This window comes from Abramis brama, assembly GCF_963993115.1.
Source record: "Abramis brama genome assembly, chromosome: 10".
Classification (NCBI taxonomy): domain Eukaryota; kingdom Metazoa; phylum Chordata; class Actinopteri; order Cypriniformes; family Leuciscidae; genus Abramis; species Abramis brama.
In genome coordinates, this window is record NC_139972.1 from 25,670,275 (window position 1) to 25,685,899 (window position 15,625).

General features: G+C 38.8%; 1 protein-coding gene across 1 annotated transcript in view; it reads right to left on the reverse strand.

The window, feature by feature from the left end:
- Nucleotides 1-777: 777 nt before the first annotated feature.
- The window catches only part of pds5b (PDS5 cohesin associated factor B), a 45,999-nt gene continuing 31,151 nt past the window's right edge, over nucleotides 778-15,625 (reverse strand). Inside the window, exons 14-34 of the mRNA XM_084126992.1 lie at nucleotides 15,520-15,601; nucleotides 15,362-15,410; nucleotides 15,097-15,236; nucleotides 14,885-15,000; nucleotides 14,700-14,805; nucleotides 13,861-14,021; nucleotides 13,498-13,621; nucleotides 13,163-13,321; nucleotides 11,812-11,880; nucleotides 11,409-11,545; nucleotides 10,339-10,462; nucleotides 9,312-9,516; nucleotides 8,550-8,664; nucleotides 8,152-8,284; nucleotides 7,821-7,940; nucleotides 7,293-7,355; nucleotides 7,066-7,208; nucleotides 5,345-5,812; nucleotides 2,255-2,353; nucleotides 2,056-2,164; nucleotides 778-1,592 (exon numbers count right to left, since the gene is read on the reverse strand). Of these exons, the coding sequence (XP_083983118.1) occupies nucleotides 1,557-1,592; nucleotides 2,056-2,164; nucleotides 2,255-2,353; nucleotides 5,345-5,812; nucleotides 7,066-7,208; nucleotides 7,293-7,355; nucleotides 7,821-7,940; nucleotides 8,152-8,284; nucleotides 8,550-8,664; nucleotides 9,312-9,516; nucleotides 10,339-10,462; nucleotides 11,409-11,545; nucleotides 11,812-11,880; nucleotides 13,163-13,321; nucleotides 13,498-13,621; nucleotides 13,861-14,021; nucleotides 14,700-14,805; nucleotides 14,885-15,000; nucleotides 15,097-15,236; nucleotides 15,362-15,410; nucleotides 15,520-15,601 (2,758 nt within the window). The 3' untranslated portion in view covers nucleotides 778-1,556. The remainder of the gene's footprint in view (nucleotides 1,593-2,055; nucleotides 2,165-2,254; nucleotides 2,354-5,344; nucleotides 5,813-7,065; nucleotides 7,209-7,292; nucleotides 7,356-7,820; nucleotides 7,941-8,151; nucleotides 8,285-8,549; nucleotides 8,665-9,311; nucleotides 9,517-10,338; nucleotides 10,463-11,408; nucleotides 11,546-11,811; nucleotides 11,881-13,162; nucleotides 13,322-13,497; nucleotides 13,622-13,860; nucleotides 14,022-14,699; nucleotides 14,806-14,884; nucleotides 15,001-15,096; nucleotides 15,237-15,361; nucleotides 15,411-15,519; nucleotides 15,602-15,625) is intronic.

Here is a 15,625-nt window from a genome sequence, read left to right on the forward strand (position 1 = left end):
TTTTCTACTCTTGCCAGTTTAAGGGTTAAAAGCACTTGAATGATGCCAAATAAATGATTGGCTGATCATAAATTTGGTTTACATGTGGACCATCCTCGGTCGGTCGCTCTCTCTCACTTCGTAGAACCCAGATAGCGTGATCTTATACTGTAAGGCCGTTCACACCAAGGACGATAACTATAATGATGAAGATATAGTTCTTAAAATCTTTATAAGTTTAAAAGAATAGCAGAGTCCACACCACAACTATAACGATAACTGGCACAGAGGATATGTATCGTTGGAATCACCATCAGAACTACTTTAACCAGCTTATGAATGATAAAAACATTGACAGCCAATCAGAATTCATCCTGCTTTAAAGAGCTCGAGCATTTTAAGACACAAACGACAAAACTGCAGCACGTGCTTATAATAAACAAAACGTTATCTTGTGTTGGTGTAGAGTAGACGCTAATATAGTTATGGTTATGTTATCCTTAAAGACGTTAATCACAATTAATTTATTCCATTGCCAGCCATAGTTTTGCATCTGAGTTGAAATCTAAAAGTACTCTAAGGAAAAAATTATAACTATATATTTACCAGATCATATTTTACTAAATATAGCCTACTTATACATTTTTTTTACAGTATGAAAAAAACATTTACATGAAAATATATAGCAATTGTATTTTAGAAAGATGATTCCTCAAAAGGGACTCATAATATTTTGAGGTCAGTGGCATACAAGTTTGCCTAAATGAACACTACATTACCAATAAACAAATACGCAAGTTATTTATACAGAATATTTTATTGGTTCAGCAGACTGAAAAACTGATTTTGGTGGTGGGGGAAAAATCTTCAATTGTTTCCCAACACGGCCAATATTAAAACCAATGCTCTGTACCATCTCCTCCCTGTTTCAAACACTGATAAAATCAATACTGGGCTGTAAAATGTAACAAATACATGAATTTAACATCAGACCAGTGTTTCTTTTATCTGCAGAGGCACATTTGCACATGCACAACCATATGCACACAAGAATTACACAAATGAGTAGGGTTAAAAAAAGGAAAGGATAAAATGACGAACAAATAATAAAAAAGGGACCTACAAAATGGTTATTCATGTAGCACAGTACAGAATGATATACAGAAGACACACAGGACACTTACAGTACTGCTAAAAGTTGTTCAGATTTTTTTTTCCTTTACTTGGACAGATCAGCTGGTGCAATATATTTAAAGCTGGAGGTAAAAGCTATACAAGTTGCCTCCCTAACCTTGGGTGGGTGGGGGGTGGGGGAGGGAGTAAGAGCCCAAAAACTATTTACACTTTCTCATAAGATTAAGATCACATGGTCGGCACACATAACAATGGAAAACGAACCACAAGGCATGGTGGATAGGTGGGGCAGAAGCGTACGGCAGAAAAAGACGGCAAAATACAGCTGAAGCAGATGCATGGCTCCAAAGTCCAAACTTTCCACAAGTTCACTCCTCTTTTTGGGACTTTTTCCTTAAGTATAGCAATCTCCAATCAATCTTGTGTTTTGTGTCTGTAAGCACTCATCTTCTGTCCCTTCTTCCAACCTTCCGTCGCACCTATAAAACATGTCATTAGTACATATTCTCAACAGTTTCAATGTTTCTGAATAATGAATTCCCATGACATTTATGGTCATTCATGACTACTAGATACACATTTCTGGAGCGTATTTCTACACAGAAATAATAGAGTTAAATAGTTATACATTTCAAGATTTCTGACCAATTAATTTATATGACCAAGTTATTCATGATAAATATCAGATTTATTATTTATTTTAATTGTCATTCAGATTTCTGGAGTGGATTTCTATGCGGAATTTATATATTTAAACAATTATTACATTTCTGGTACGAATCTCCAGTCTCCAAACCGAAGATCTTCCTAAGAAGATCATCCTAAGTGTTTTAAGGATAGACTTTTAAGATGTTTATCTTCCTTGCCTAGATACCTAAACGTTTTTAAATCAGCTAATTGGGCTTTCTATGATTGTGAGAATTCAAGCGAAAGGAAACTCACTTTAGGTGAGTCCATTGACTCATCCTCTTCCTCTTCACTCTGTTGGGCTGTGTCCATCTCCTCTTCAGACTCCTCTTCCTGGTTGGCGGCAGCTTTTGATCTCCCACCACTGAAACAGATTATATGAGTCGAATGAAAACCATGAAACAGACCTAGACACACATGTAGACTGAGCTTTTAGCAACATGGGTCTGTGTACCTGGCTTTCCTAGCTGCTGTCTGTGTCTTTGGAGGTCTTCCTCTCCTTTTCTGAGGTGTGGATTCCACAGAATCACTGGCGGCCTCTGATACCTCCGCTCTACGAAAAAAACATTTTAAACACATGTGTTAAAAAAGGGTTTGTGGGTATTCAGGAAGTTCCAGTAGCAGTTTTTCCTACATTATCCATAGTACAGACTCAATTTGGTATGCAGTTCATGAATACTATTTAGGGCTTATTTAGGACAGTGGCAGGGTGAGTTAATGCAAATATCTAATCAGAAAATCACATGGCAGCAAATCAATGCATTTAGGTATGTAGATCAAGACGATCTGCTGAAGTTCAAACTGAGCCTCAGAATGAGGAGGAAAAGTGACTTTAAAAGTGGCATTGTTGCTGGTGCCAGACGGGCTGGTCTAAGTATTTCAGAAACTGCTGATCCACTAGGATTTTCAGGCACAACCATCTCTAGGGTTTGCAGAGAATGGTCAGAAAAAGAGGAAATGTCCAGTGAGCGGCAGTGTGTGAAAATGCCTTGTTGATGCCAGAGGTCAGAGGAGAATGGCTAGACTGGTTCGAGCTGATAGAAAGGAAACAGTAACTCAAATAAGCACTCATTACAACCGTGCCGAGGTCTGCAAAAGACTCCTGTCAGCTGAGAACAGGAAACTGAGGCTACAATTCACACAGCCCACCAAAATTGGACAATAGAAGATTGAAAAAACGTTGCTTGGTCTAATTAATCTAAATTTTAAGCTAGGTGTACCTAATAAAGTGGCCACACACATATCAGTAAATAATGGTAACCTAAATAATATAAGAAAGTTGAATAAATAAATAAATACATTTGTTTTATATTTCCCCACAAAGATAAATGCGTCATCATAAATAGCACTCTGAGAGAGATTTGGGACACGAGCAGGACAGATACCATCTCTTGTCTAATATCTTCATGTCTTAAGACTCCATTTTTCTTCATTCTCCTGAAGTTCCAAAGCAAATGACACTTGTTGTAAAAGGTATGAAGAGTTAATTTTATCTTCCGCAGGTGAGAGACATTTAGCTATAGCCTATTTGATGTGCTGCCAGAGAAAGCAAAACTAAATCAGGGCTCCAGACTGCGACCAATTGGTCGCATTTTGCGACCATTTTTCCTGCCGGTGCGACCAAATATTTATTTAGGTCGCTCTGGCGCGACCATAACGTTGGCGAGCAGCGAATCCAAACAAAATGAAAGCGGAACGAAAATGCGCTACTCCTTTATGCTTCACGGACCGTTTATTAGTTCGGACCAATAATAGACAGCGCAGCGCCCCGAACTTGCCAGTCGCGGGCCGATCTCGATCACGCGACACTGTTACTAGAAGAAATCCATTGAATTCGCCTCAGAATTAATAACATAATCGCTGCGAGATCCAGTGAGAAACATTCCGATTCGCCGCAGAGTTCTCTGTTATAAACCATAGATATCAGATCAAACAGCGCTGACGTGAAAACCAGGAGAAACACTTATAGAAGGCTTTCAGTCCACAAATCAGCAACATTCACCATGGATTTAATGTAGTAACTGTAACCATAATGTGACAGAAATAGTCAAACACTTACAAGTACTAACTGTTACTCATCTTTTTCCAGCACTTCAAAACTATCATATATAAATGTTATTTTTAATGTGATGACCAACATATTTTTTGTTCATCCTTCAAAAATTTTCTTATTTAAACTCTTATTTACACACTTATTTAAAAATAATAAAATAAATAAATTACCATTGTAAACAGTAGGATGCTTATTGGCTATTTTCACTCCCTAATATATATTTTTTTTCACTCGGTTTGCTTTTTAATTAATATTAAGACATTATGAATGATAATAATTAAAGTTAATTTCATCTACACCCTAAATTAAGCTTAGTGCTTTATTGTCAGCCCCAGTGCTACCAGATATTTTTTTGTAGAACTCAGTGGCTCCGGTGCCGCTGCCCTCAGATGTTAGTCTGGAGCCCTGTGAACTAAAACTGCACATTGTAATATCTGTACGTTAAGTCTATTTATTATTAAATAATCTGTCAGTATTACAGTTATTTTGGGGGAAATTTGAATAATTGCATTGCAAGCTGATTTAAGGTGTGCCCCAAAATTTTCTGCTTGCACTCCTAAAATTTTCAGTAAGGGGCTACAGCGCTCCTAGTAAAAAAAGTTAGTCTGGAGCCCTGTAAATTACAGGGATGTGATATGTGCTACACAAATAAACTTGATGTGCCTTACCAAACAAGCACAAACTGTTAAACAGATTTTGATGTACAAGTAAAGGCCCGTTCACACCAAGAGCAATAAACATAAAGATAACTATATTAGCGTCCACACCAGCGGATGATATTGTTCTGTTTATTCTAAGCGTGTGCTGGTCTGTCACTTCCTCGAGCTTGTTACAGCAGGATGGATTCTGAATGGCTGTCAATGTTTTTATCATTCATCAGCTGGATAAAATCGTTCTGAAAGTAATTTCAACGATATTGTTTCTCTGTGCCATTATTGTTATAGATGTGGTGTGAACTCTGCTATTCTTTAATACTGAGAATGATTTTTAGAACTATATCTTAATCGTTATCTTTATAGTTATCGTTCTTGGTGTGAATGGTTTTTCTACTTGAAATTCGTGGAAAATTGCCAGATCACAAAACAGAATACAAAGCCGACAAATGGCTTAAAATGTATGGGCTCATGTGCCTCTCATTCAGCACGAATCCAAATGTTTCCATGGTCGCAACCTCTACTTTCTTTTGTAAACAAAGCTTTGTGCTTCCCTCGTGTTGTAATATTCATGTAAAACAGCATTCACATACAAAAAAAAAGGTGTTTTGTCGTACCATCGCTAGTTGCTTTGCAACATTCATGGAGCAACCAATAAAAACTTCCAATATTAGGTTGAAGTCTATATAAACCTTCAAGTCTTGTCAAAATTCTTCATGTCTTCTAAAGTCATGTGTTCCAAAGCCACTGACACTTGATTGTCATATACAGTATATATGATAAATGATAATAATAATAAGATGAAGAAGAACAGAAGTGCATGCAGGCAGCCACTCACCTTGGTTTCCGTCCTCGTCTGCCTTTGGGCTTCACCTCCATATTCTCACTGCCTGCGTCATCCTCTTCCTCCTCCTCTTCCTCTTGCTGCTCTTCCTCATTCTCCTCATCTACAGGTGGAGCAGCCTTCCTGCGACCCCTCCTGCCCTTGCTGGGTGTCTCGTCCTTTGCGGCTGCTGATTTGGGCGGCCGTCCTCGCCGTCCCTTCTTGGGTGGGCTGTTCTGTTCGTCTTCGGTCTCCATGGTCGGCTCTGCCATGCTGCTGTCCTCGCCCCACTGGTCCTCAGCATCATCAGTGCTCGTGTTGGCTGCTTTCTTCCGGCCCCGCTTGGGTTTGGACTCCTGGCCCTTGTCGTCTTGGCTGGCTGCTGCGCCTCGCTTGCGCCCCCTGCTGGGCTTTTCTGTCTCAGATGGGCTCTTCATTGAAATGTCTTCATTCTCACTGTGGTCCACTTCAGCCGAGTCCAGTCTGGAGTGAGAAAAGAAGTGCACATGTAGTGCGAGACAAGTTACTCTTTGAATTTTTTTTTATAAATCTCGTTAAAGGCCATGAAGCTACTAATTGAAGAATGTGAAGAAACCAATAATAAAAGACTCCAAGAATGACAAACTTCAAGGCATCTCTCATCAGTTAGTCTTGGTCACATTATAAAGACAGCTGCGAGTTTGGCCATTGTAAATCTAGAGGGACGGCATGAGTCATCTCAATGCCATTGAACAGTACATCCCCAGAGTGCTCTTTCAGTGTAGCACAGGTAAAAGGAAACAGCAATTATTGTGCCTTCGTGACGCAGACACATAAAACACACCATTCAAAAGAATCTCAATGACACCTATTCAATAACCCAGTAACTTGTAGACAGCCACCGCACACCTACCTTTCCTGCTTTCACTCGTGTGGATGCTGAAAGGCGGTATGATTACAAAGCACTGTGACCTCATTAGAGCTTGTTTAGTCCACAGCAGGATGTTAATACCACAGCCAGACTGCAGTATGACAATTTGTGTTAATAACATAAAATGGATTCAGATGAGGCTTGAGATCAAACTGCAGGCAGCTCAGTGTTTACAACGATATTACAGTTTTAAGAGAGGGAGTGTGTCAAATGTTATTTATAACGCTTGTGTATTTATGCACACCACCATTGGTTTTACAGGACATCTGGATCAAATTTATGCTACTGAACAGATCATGCAACAAATATGTCGTTTTTAGGAATGTGCTAAACTACATATTTTCAAAATCGCCGGTTAGATGTGTTGTTTCTTGCATTCAGAGCAAAAGCTATCTCTAGCCATGATATGGTGTTTTCCCCTACAACCTATAGTGAGGTCAGATTACAAACAAACTGCTTTTACATGGGTTGTTAATTAATTGGTTTAAACAAACTGCAGAGCGTTTGTACACTTCTCAAATATAAGGTAGACTACCCAGACATGGCGATGAACAGTATTTTTGAACCAAAAATTGTTTACTACAAAAAAAGTACATTAACTGTACTACTTTTGTGTAATCTGCATGCAAATGTAAACTGGAGAATCGTTTTTTGAATTGCTTCATCAAAAACAACACACTGAAAAAACGAACTTGATGAATGAGAACGAATGACACTTCCCATCTCTAGTAGAAAGGACGATCTTTCGTAATCCCGTGTGCTGCCTTGCCTTCCTCCTCAACACAAACACAATTAGCTCACATGTATGCGTGTTTGTGACACTAACCGTCCTTTACTGCGGCCGGGGGAGCTGGGGTTGGAGTTACTGCTGGCGTTGCTGATGGTCTCCATTCGTGAGAGTTTGGTCTGCAGTTTTCCTGTGGCGGACAGAGGCTTGTTCACGGCGCCCAGCACGTTTGCTGCCTTAGGCTGCGGAGAGAATCAGGCAGTCAATCTCACAGTCCTATAGGACTGAAGAAGGCTAAAAGCACAGAATAGAAGGCAAATATGTACCTTTCCTGGGGTGAAGAACGACTTCATCTCAGGAGGCAGATAGTTTTTTGTGTTACTGAAATTCTGAAAGGCAGCGAGGACATTGAAAGACAAAGTGAACGAGTGGGAGAAAAATCATTTTGAACAGACATTTTTTTTAAACTGATATAAAGTTTGTACCAGCAGCAGGTCTTCCACACTTGCTAACCAATCAAAAATTAATGACTTCTGACTAGATAAAGATGTTAAGCTTTTTTGTTCTTTTTTTTTTGAGATGCAAAAAAAGCTCAACAAGAACATTTATATACAGTACAGACGTTTCAATTACTCTAAGATTTCATACATTTCTGTGACTTTTCCACTCCAGGGTAGAAACGTGTATTGTTTATGGGAGATATGGGTTTAAATCCAGTCACAATCCTATACTGACATCCACTTTCCTAGCAAAAACATTCCCATAATACAAAATTTTTTAATAAAATAAAAATTCCCTAGTATTTCTACAACTAAGTCCTGCAGCAGTTCAACAGAAAAGCAGCAGTTAAGCACCTTGTCCGGTTGTGTGAAGTAGCGTGCAGGCAGTACAGGATCTTTAGGCGACTCGAGACTGTATGTGGTGCTCTTGGAGATGACGATGTTCATGGCTACATCACACACTGTGTACAGTTTCTGGAGGACAGTGTAAATAAAAACATTTATATAGGCATGAGCGATATAACGATATAAAATATTTATAATGACTATAGACATTTACAAGTTTTGTTAGTACTTCATAAATGTCCAGTTCTGAAAATAATTTACATTTCTAAGGTTTTCCCTGTTAGAACAACTTATGAATAGCCACATGAAAAAAGCAAAGCATCCTTCAAACAAGACGGACCTCATTAATCTTGGGATCATCCGGACACTGTCCATCTTTTGTCTGTTTTATGTTTTCCACCATTTTCCTGATAAACGCATGGCTGTTGTTTTCATTTTTGGCCATTAGGATTTCCAAAACAAACCATAAAGCCCTGAAGGGAAAGAGAAGATATGAAAGAGAAGATATATATGAGAGAGAGAGAGAGAGAGAGAGAGAGAGAGAGAGACATCATTTTCAAGATTAAAGGCAGATGGCAACTCTGGAACACCATTTATCAGTGTTTTCGGCAGCCAGCCAAACATCTAACAAGCTGCACATATTGGTAACAAATATCTCATCCAAAGCTTGAAATGACAACCTAATGAAGAGATAACCGTTCTCAGATTAAAGATGGAAGAGAGCTTGTGTGGACTCACTCTTTGATGTCTTTGAGCTGCTCAATGTCCTGGACTTTCACATAGTCTGGGTCATGGACCAAAAGGTGAATTGCATATGGCACCACATATTCCGGCAGGAGTGATATCAGCTTCTCTGCAGTACACACACACACACACACACACACACACACACACACACACACACACACACACACACACACACACACACACACACACACACACACACTATGTGAGTATTATAAAATCCTGGGCATTTTCCAGGTCCCTCAATATTTTACAATAGCATGGGTTTGTACTCTGGTTCATGAATATGAATTACAATTGGAAAAGGTTCACATTCTCAAAGGGTCTGAAACTAACAAATTAAAACAAAATGCTGACATGCAATGAATTAATTCCAAAAGCAACAGATGAAGAAACCAACACGACGGACTGGAAAATCCACCTGACAGGACAGACATAACAACAGAGTCTTTCTGCATAATGACCCTGATGAACAGTTCAGCAGAGCATCTCAAGATTTCAGTGTGCTGGACGTGTGAATATTAACTAATAAAGATCACTAGCACACAAACACACCACGTGTGTGCCTCTTTAATAAGGAATTTGATTCTGCTTCTGATTCCGGAATGATTCTTTTAGCTTTTAAAAGTGCCCTCACGCCCTCACCTCAAATAATAATTAATAATTGTAAATGAACCAAATACGTGATGCCGAATAAGAACAGTTTCTTGATTCTAGCTTTATCTTTAGAGCAGGATTTAGACGGACTGTCCTTACCGCTGACTGCTGCGTGCTGTTTCAGGTACTCCCTGCGCAAGTTGATGTTTTTGACCAGGCACTGACGGGCGTGCGCCCTGCGCTCCTTCACCGGGTCTTTGGCACACAACGTGAACACGGCCAGGTACTCGAGCGGCAGACGCAATCTGCACAGGCCTTTGTGCAGCTTCTGGGCGAAGGCCTGTCGCACCTGATAGCACTCGTCCTGAGAAAGACAAGCGCACTCATTAGTTCCTAATAAGTCATTTAGCTGATGCTTTTCATCAACAGTTTACAAAACACTCCAGGAACAATAACCTTGCAGCGACCTAGGGTTAAGTGCCACCACCAGGTTTGTGCAACGCTGTCCATTCCTGCAGGGTTTAACCTACAACGTTTTGTTTCCTGTACAGATCAACGTGAAATCAAAATGGACCCCCAATTAATTTCTTAATACACATATTTAGACTTGCTGTGAAAGACTGATTGGTTTCTTCCTCTGAAACCGCTTTATTTTTCTTCTGATGTCACTTTTTGGCTGTCAGTTAGCAATATTATCTAACAGCCTGCACATCCCTGCTTAAGCTTTGGTTTTGGTCAAAGATTTGGTCTGGCTCAATTTTAATATGAAACACCCACTTTCAACAATCCAATTAATTCCCACCCTGTTTTTTTCTGCTTGAACATCCAGTTGTACTCTGAAATAGTCATCCATCTTATAAAAGTAAAATGGATTGTGAATGAACATTCATACTGAGGCTACATCTGCAATAAGAGAGGCATTATTTGGAAGCTGACTTCTGATTTTAATGGTCGGTTTGCAGCCAACCGTTAAGTGACCCTTAGTGAGGCTTCCTCAAAGATATGTTTGTCAAAACCTGCACATCTGATAAGACTTCAAAGCGTGGCGGGTGACCAGGAATACAGTGAATCACTATAAAACCAACCAGCCTGTTAGTCAGAGCAGAGTAACCCATTAAAACAATGTTTTGATTTTTTGACACTGGACCAATATGCAGTCAGATAAGGAGCCGGCGATGGGTCTTACGTTGATGACGAGGGCGCAGAGCTGGTACTGCTCCAGGGTGATGATCTCATGGTAGCACGGCTCCTGAGCGAGACGAAGAATCGCACAGCCGGCTGCTAGCCGCAGACGAGACATGTCCGGCTTCCTGTACACCCACACACAGAAAGCCAGCACATAAAATCACTCCCACATCACAACATACAAATAAAAGAATCAGTAATGTTTTGCTATGTATGCCATCATTTTCCAGCCAAAGTGTTCATGAATTTACTGTGGTGTTGGAGTTTCCTATTAGAATGAAAGTATAATTTCCAGCCTTTTTGGTAAAGCACATGTAACAGACTGGGCTCCCCCAGTATTAGTGTGGGGGGGGGGAGACTCATTTTTTGTGTGCATACATTAAAAACAATACATTAAATTCTAAACAAAACCATACATTTTAACTTTTGACGATTTTATCTTACACTACTGTTCAAAAGTCAGTCAGTCAGATTTTTAAAAAGAAAAAAAAAAGTAAAAATTAAATAAATAAAAACCTGAAAGAAATTAATACTTTTATTCAGCAAGGATGCATTCAATTCATCAAAAGTGACAGCAAAGAAATGTATAATGTACAAACTGTTTATATGCTGTTTTTCTATTCACCAAAGAATGCTGAAAAATGTATAATGGTTTCCATAAAAATATTAAGCAGCACAATTGCTTTCAACATTGATAATAAGAAAAGTTTCTTGAGCCCAAAATCAGCACATTCGAATGATTTCTGAAGGATCATGTGACACTGAAGATCACATGAATACATTGTATATTAAAATATTTTAAAATGGAGAACAGTTATTTTAAATTCTAATAATTTCACTATTTTTGATCAAACAAATGCAGGCTTGGTGAGCATAAGACTTCTTTCAAAAACAACAAAAAAATCTTTTGAATGGTAGTGTTTATTTGTTGGATGTAAATGCTCTGTTTTTCAGTGCTCTTAAAACCATGAAATTTACCTATATATTTTTTTTTACATCACAGCTCATGGTAGTCACTAGTGAAGGGTTTGGAACTATGCATTTAGGGCATTGACTCAAAGTGCCACTCACCCCATCTTGCCCTGCTCCGTCAGATCGCCATCGCTGCTCAGGATAGCCGTCAGCATTCTCAGAGTGGAGTTGCCAGATTTACTCTGGTTGTTCTTCACGCCGAGCAGCCACCTGACCATCAGTTTCAGACCCTGAATCTGAAACGCACAAAGACAGAGGAACATTAAACTCATAATTTACTCGCTAGTAACTAGGATCTCCTGTGACTAAGTTTAGGTGTCATTTATTTCAAATATAAAGGTGAAAAAAAAAAAAACTAAAAGAAGAAAAGAACCTGTCTAGCCATATCTGTTGGGAATCAATGCAAAACAGGCTGAGATGTGATTTACTCTGGGAAAATGAATAATAAATGGTAAAAGACAAATCTTAGCTGAAGTTGTGATTTATTTACTGAGCGTCTCACCTTAGCCAATGTTTCAGGAGAGACTTCGTCATCTGGGACCCACAGCTTGGTGGTTTTCTTGCCAGCAATCTTTGCAGCAAACAGAAAATCTAGATCAGTATCAGATGCCTCAAAAACCAGAGCGTGTGGAGAACCCTTTATTGCTTGGTCTGAAAGTTTGCTAACAAGGTTACAACTAAAAATAAGCACACTGCTTGTAATAGAGGTGAGGAGACAAATGATGTGTCACACGTCTGTGTGTATTAAAGCACACGACTATGATTTAAAACTGCTGCAAAATTAAATAAATATGTGCATACAAGGTCAATCAAATGAGATCAGTAAACGGGTTCTCATCTGTTTGATACATTCTGAACTTTCTAAGGCATTTACTCTCATAATTATACTGGGTTGATTTGAGCCTTAAGCAAGCACACACCCATAAAATCACATTAATTAAATGAGTTTAAATTAGTTCATGCTACAGGCAAATAAACAACACATGCATATTTAATGCTGCTCTCTTGACCGGCTATGATATTCATTATCAGCAGTGCTTTCACGATCATGAAACTTTGGCTGATGATTCATTGTTATACAAATAATTGTGATAAACAATTTAAATGTCTAATGTTTTTGTTATTTTTTACCCATGTTAGTTCACGTTCATACTGACCTTAAGAACAGTCATTATTTATACTGAAGTTAGAACACACACAAAAAGATTTCCCTTGAAGCTTTATCAACAAATATTAACATTTAATCATTTAATCATATGAATATTCTATTTATTTTTGCCATATTTTTTCAGTAACATTTCAATCCAAAATATACGAAAAAGTACACAAACTATATTATAAATGTGCGTGTGTGTGTGTGTATATACAGTGTATATATAGTGTGTGTGTGTGTGTGTGTGTGTGTGTGTGTGTGTGTGTGTGTGTGTGTATATTTAATATTGGCATTATGATATTGGAATATATTGTTTTTTAAAATTGGAATATTCTACATTGGAACAGTAAAATATCCAAGTCAAAAATATATTTACTATAATTTATTTACTTTTAATTTATATCACATATATTCTATTTTTATAATTTATGCCCATCCTGTAATGGCCAGAAAATAGACAAATGTTTATTTACAAAAAAGAACTTTGGGTTCATAATGTATGTTACAGTGAAGCAATCCAGAGGCGTTTATACATCAAGTTTCTGAGTTCATTTTGAGTCCTCGCATTCTGCACTACTTCACCAGAAGGGGAGATATAAAAATGTGCATTTCTATGCAGTGCATCACACTGATTGCTGTGTCCTCTCATCAAAATTCAGGCTTTATTGCGGAAACAGTAATGAGCAGTGCAGTAATTTACCCGGTCGTTCATTAGCAGGTCTTTAACGATGAAATTGGCCACTAAAGATTTGAGCGGAGCTGCAAACTGTTCCGGGGCCAGCATGGCCAGGTGTCCCAGTGTCGTTAAAGGGGTGATGAGCTGTTCCATGTTGTCTGTGTCTAGACTCTTATACAGAGGCTGTGGCAGATAGAATTGGTTAGAGTGTCAGGCATCCAGGTAAAATTTTAAAGTGAACATGTGAAGGCCTCGGTCACGTTAGCCAAAAAGGAAAGTCATTTCAGAGGAACAGCAAAGTTACAAAAACATTATTCCAGATATATTTTAGACACCAAGACTATTCTTCACAATCTTACCTCAAATATCTGTGCAAAGTGTGTATCTCTGTTGGAGAACATGGCATGGATACAGTGGATGGCATATTTGGCCTGGCGTGGAGGACCCTTCTTTGCTTTCTGCTGCAGTACTGGTAACAGGACTCTAGGGGGCAAAAAGTAGTAAAACAGGCAGAAGTGAATGGCAACATCCACTTTATGGATGACTGTACAGCACAATAGAAAATGGTTTTCCAATTTCAAGTGGCAGAGCATCTCAGAAAATCACTAAATGAGAAACAGTCTTCAATAAATATAAGTATGATTAAAAGCAGCATCACTCTTCTAGAACGAAAGCCCAGATGTGCTCTTCTGAACAGGTCCATGAGACAGACTCAAACTTACGATTTAATGTGTGGGAAGCTCTCCTCCAGTTTGTTGCCAGTGTTTTTGAAGATCTGCAGTGCGGCCTCTGCAACCTTTTCATCGTCCATCTTCAGACAGCCCAGCAAAGACTCGAAGGTTTCGGCAGAGTGAAACGACACAGGGTGGGTGAAGGACAGGACCTGAGGGGCGTAAAGACACTTCAGTATAGCAATGAACACATACCAACAAACTAATAATAAAAAGAGTTTACATTCTATTAAATGTGTATATTAAAGGCTGAGTGATATTGTCTGCTGGCATTTTTTTGGGCCATTAAGAATTCTAAAGATGGTCTGTTTCTCATTTAAAATACAGTAGTAAAAATGCTATAGTATTGGCAAGTTTGACTCAGTACATGAATAGGTGAATCAAGTTTTAATCAATTAATTGAAACAGTTTGCACAGATTCATGGTAACGTTACCAGATGTATCAAAGTGATTTAATTTTTATATGTAACATTTTGAATCAAACAATAACTGTTTGGTTGAATTAATGGTTCATCTGAATCGGAGGAATAAAATAAAAAAATAGAATACAATAAAATAAAAATAAAATAGAAGACCATGGCGCTAGCACATAAATTGATAAAATGTACCCTTAAATTCAATGTAAATTGCTTTGGATAAAGAAGACACCAAATGAATTAAAAATAAAAATAAATAAATAAACCCAGTAGCTATACTGGAGCAACAAACTAACGAAACAATTTTGACTTAATCCAAATATTGACATGCATGTATGTTTCTGTGCTAATGGGATTTAACAGCAGCACGGACACAGTCCAATGCGGTAATGGGCCTAGTAGAGGTTTATTTACTTTCAGAAGCTCCAGGCCGGCTCTGATTGCTTGCTCAGTCGGGACTCCCTCATCTTCATCATCAGCAGTTCCTTCTATAGATTTGTTCACTTGTTTGATAAGTGCACTGCAGAAAGAGAGGAAGCAGTGAGACAGCGTGCAAATGATGGTACATTTATTCCCGGTATTTAAAAGTCTTAATGTACCTGATAGACTCTGTGTCGATATGAACGGGTGCTATCCTCTCCAATAAAAACTTCACCATCTCTAGGAAAGGGTTGCTGGGCTGTTTGGGGCTGCCCAGTTTTTTGGTGATTTCTTTCTGTGGAGTGCAAACACAGACACAAACTGAGACAACTTAAACTACAAAAGGTAAAAAAATTGATTTTTCTGCAAGGTGAAGAAATACGGTTCTTACCACGCAGACCTCGGCCTGCTTACACGAGCAGGATGGGCTCACGAGAGTCTCCAGCTGCTTTCTGATCTTCTCGTCCTCCTCAAGAACCTGAGCGAGCTTCTTCACGAAGTCCTGCGTCTTCCCCGGGTCTGGCAGGTTTTCTTTAACACAGAGATGGAGATGGAGAGATGTTTCCCCCTCAGTGAACGTTTTTCTTACACAAAAAGCTGATTGCATTTGACAGGAGATTAATCTAACAGCACTGCAGAGAACAAACACGACTTACTTGTGATAACCATGACCTTTGAGAACACGGCCTTGTTGTAAGAGTCAGACTGGGGGGGATAAAGGAATTCAAGAATGTTCAACCAGGAGTACAACATGTAATATAGAGAAATCAGAAAAGCTATAACCAAAACCAAACAACTGAGAGGAAAAACCAACTTTTGGCTGTTTAACAAGATCCAGAAGATCTTTGACATGGTGTCTCAGCATGTTCTGACACTTCCACATTTCATTCAGAGCTCTATAGGAGAGATAGACCACAACA